Source organism: Loa loa (genome assembly GCF_000183805.2).
Source record: "Loa loa unplaced genomic scaffold supercont3.2917, whole genome shotgun sequence".
NCBI classification, from domain to species: domain Eukaryota; kingdom Metazoa; phylum Nematoda; class Chromadorea; order Rhabditida; family Onchocercidae; genus Loa; species Loa loa.
In genome coordinates, this window is record NW_018111095.1 from 1 (window position 1) to 969 (window position 969).

At 19.9% G+C, this 969-nt stretch overlaps 1 protein-coding gene across 1 annotated transcript; it reads right to left on the bottom strand.

Annotated features, from left to right (window-relative positions):
* Nucleotides 1-369: 369 nt before the first annotated feature.
* LOAG_15843 (myosin heavy chain IIb isoform) lies at nt 370-616 on the bottom strand (the record flags this gene model as incomplete). Its single annotated transcript, XM_003151331.2, has 1 exon — nt 370-616. A coding segment is annotated over one exon (245 nt), but the record flags the coding sequence as incomplete, so codon positions are not given.
* Between the last annotated feature and the right edge of the window lie 353 nt (nt 617-969).

Genomic DNA, 969 nt, shown 5'->3' on the forward strand with positions numbered 1-969 from the left:
AATTGAAATTAAAATTTTTTATATTAAAATCAAATAATTGAAATTAAAATTTTTTATATTAAAATCAAATTTTTTTAATATGTAATCGTTAAATTTACATTAAATATTTCATCGTATAATAAAATTTTACTCTTTATCATTTGTCACATAATATTATCAATTAATTGAAATAATTTAATATTGGATTATTACTGAAATTTGAATAAATTTTTATTCGTAACAAAATTTCATCTAAAATACATTTCAATAACTTAATAAATTTATTCCAAATATAATTAAAATCAAAGATTTAAAATAGAAAATTTTTAATTAAAATTATTTCAAATTAAAAAAAATTATTTAAATTATTAAAATGAAATAAAATAATACCTGTTAGGGAAACCTTTACGACAAATTCGAATACCTTCCAGTACACCGTTACATGTAAGCTGATTTAATACCAATGCAGCATCCAGTAAACCGGATTGTTTCTTCTCATTCGGGATAATACAACGAATGAAATGTGGATGTGTCATATTTAACATTGTCATTAGATTATTCAATGATTCACGATATAACATGGAAACGGTCATGAATGAACCGGATTTACCCTTCTTTTTACCTGCTCCTCCGCCATCTGAAATTTTAAAAAAAAAGAAGGATGAAAATTTAAAAAATATTAAAATTGGAATAATTGCACATTAATTAGGGATTAATTGATTAATTAATTAAAAGTATTATCATTTGAAATTTGAAATAATTAAGTCTTTTTTCTTTATAAATTAGAAATCTTAATTATAAATTGATTAAAAATTAATTGATTAACCCATTAAAAGTATTATCATTGATTAAAACTTTCTTTTTTTATAAATTAGGATTCTTTTTTTTTGATGAATTTTCGATCTCGTTTTCCCTTTTTTTCCAATAAAAAAAAATTAGCTTATTCTGATAATTTTATCATCAATTAATTGATTAAAATTATCATCATCA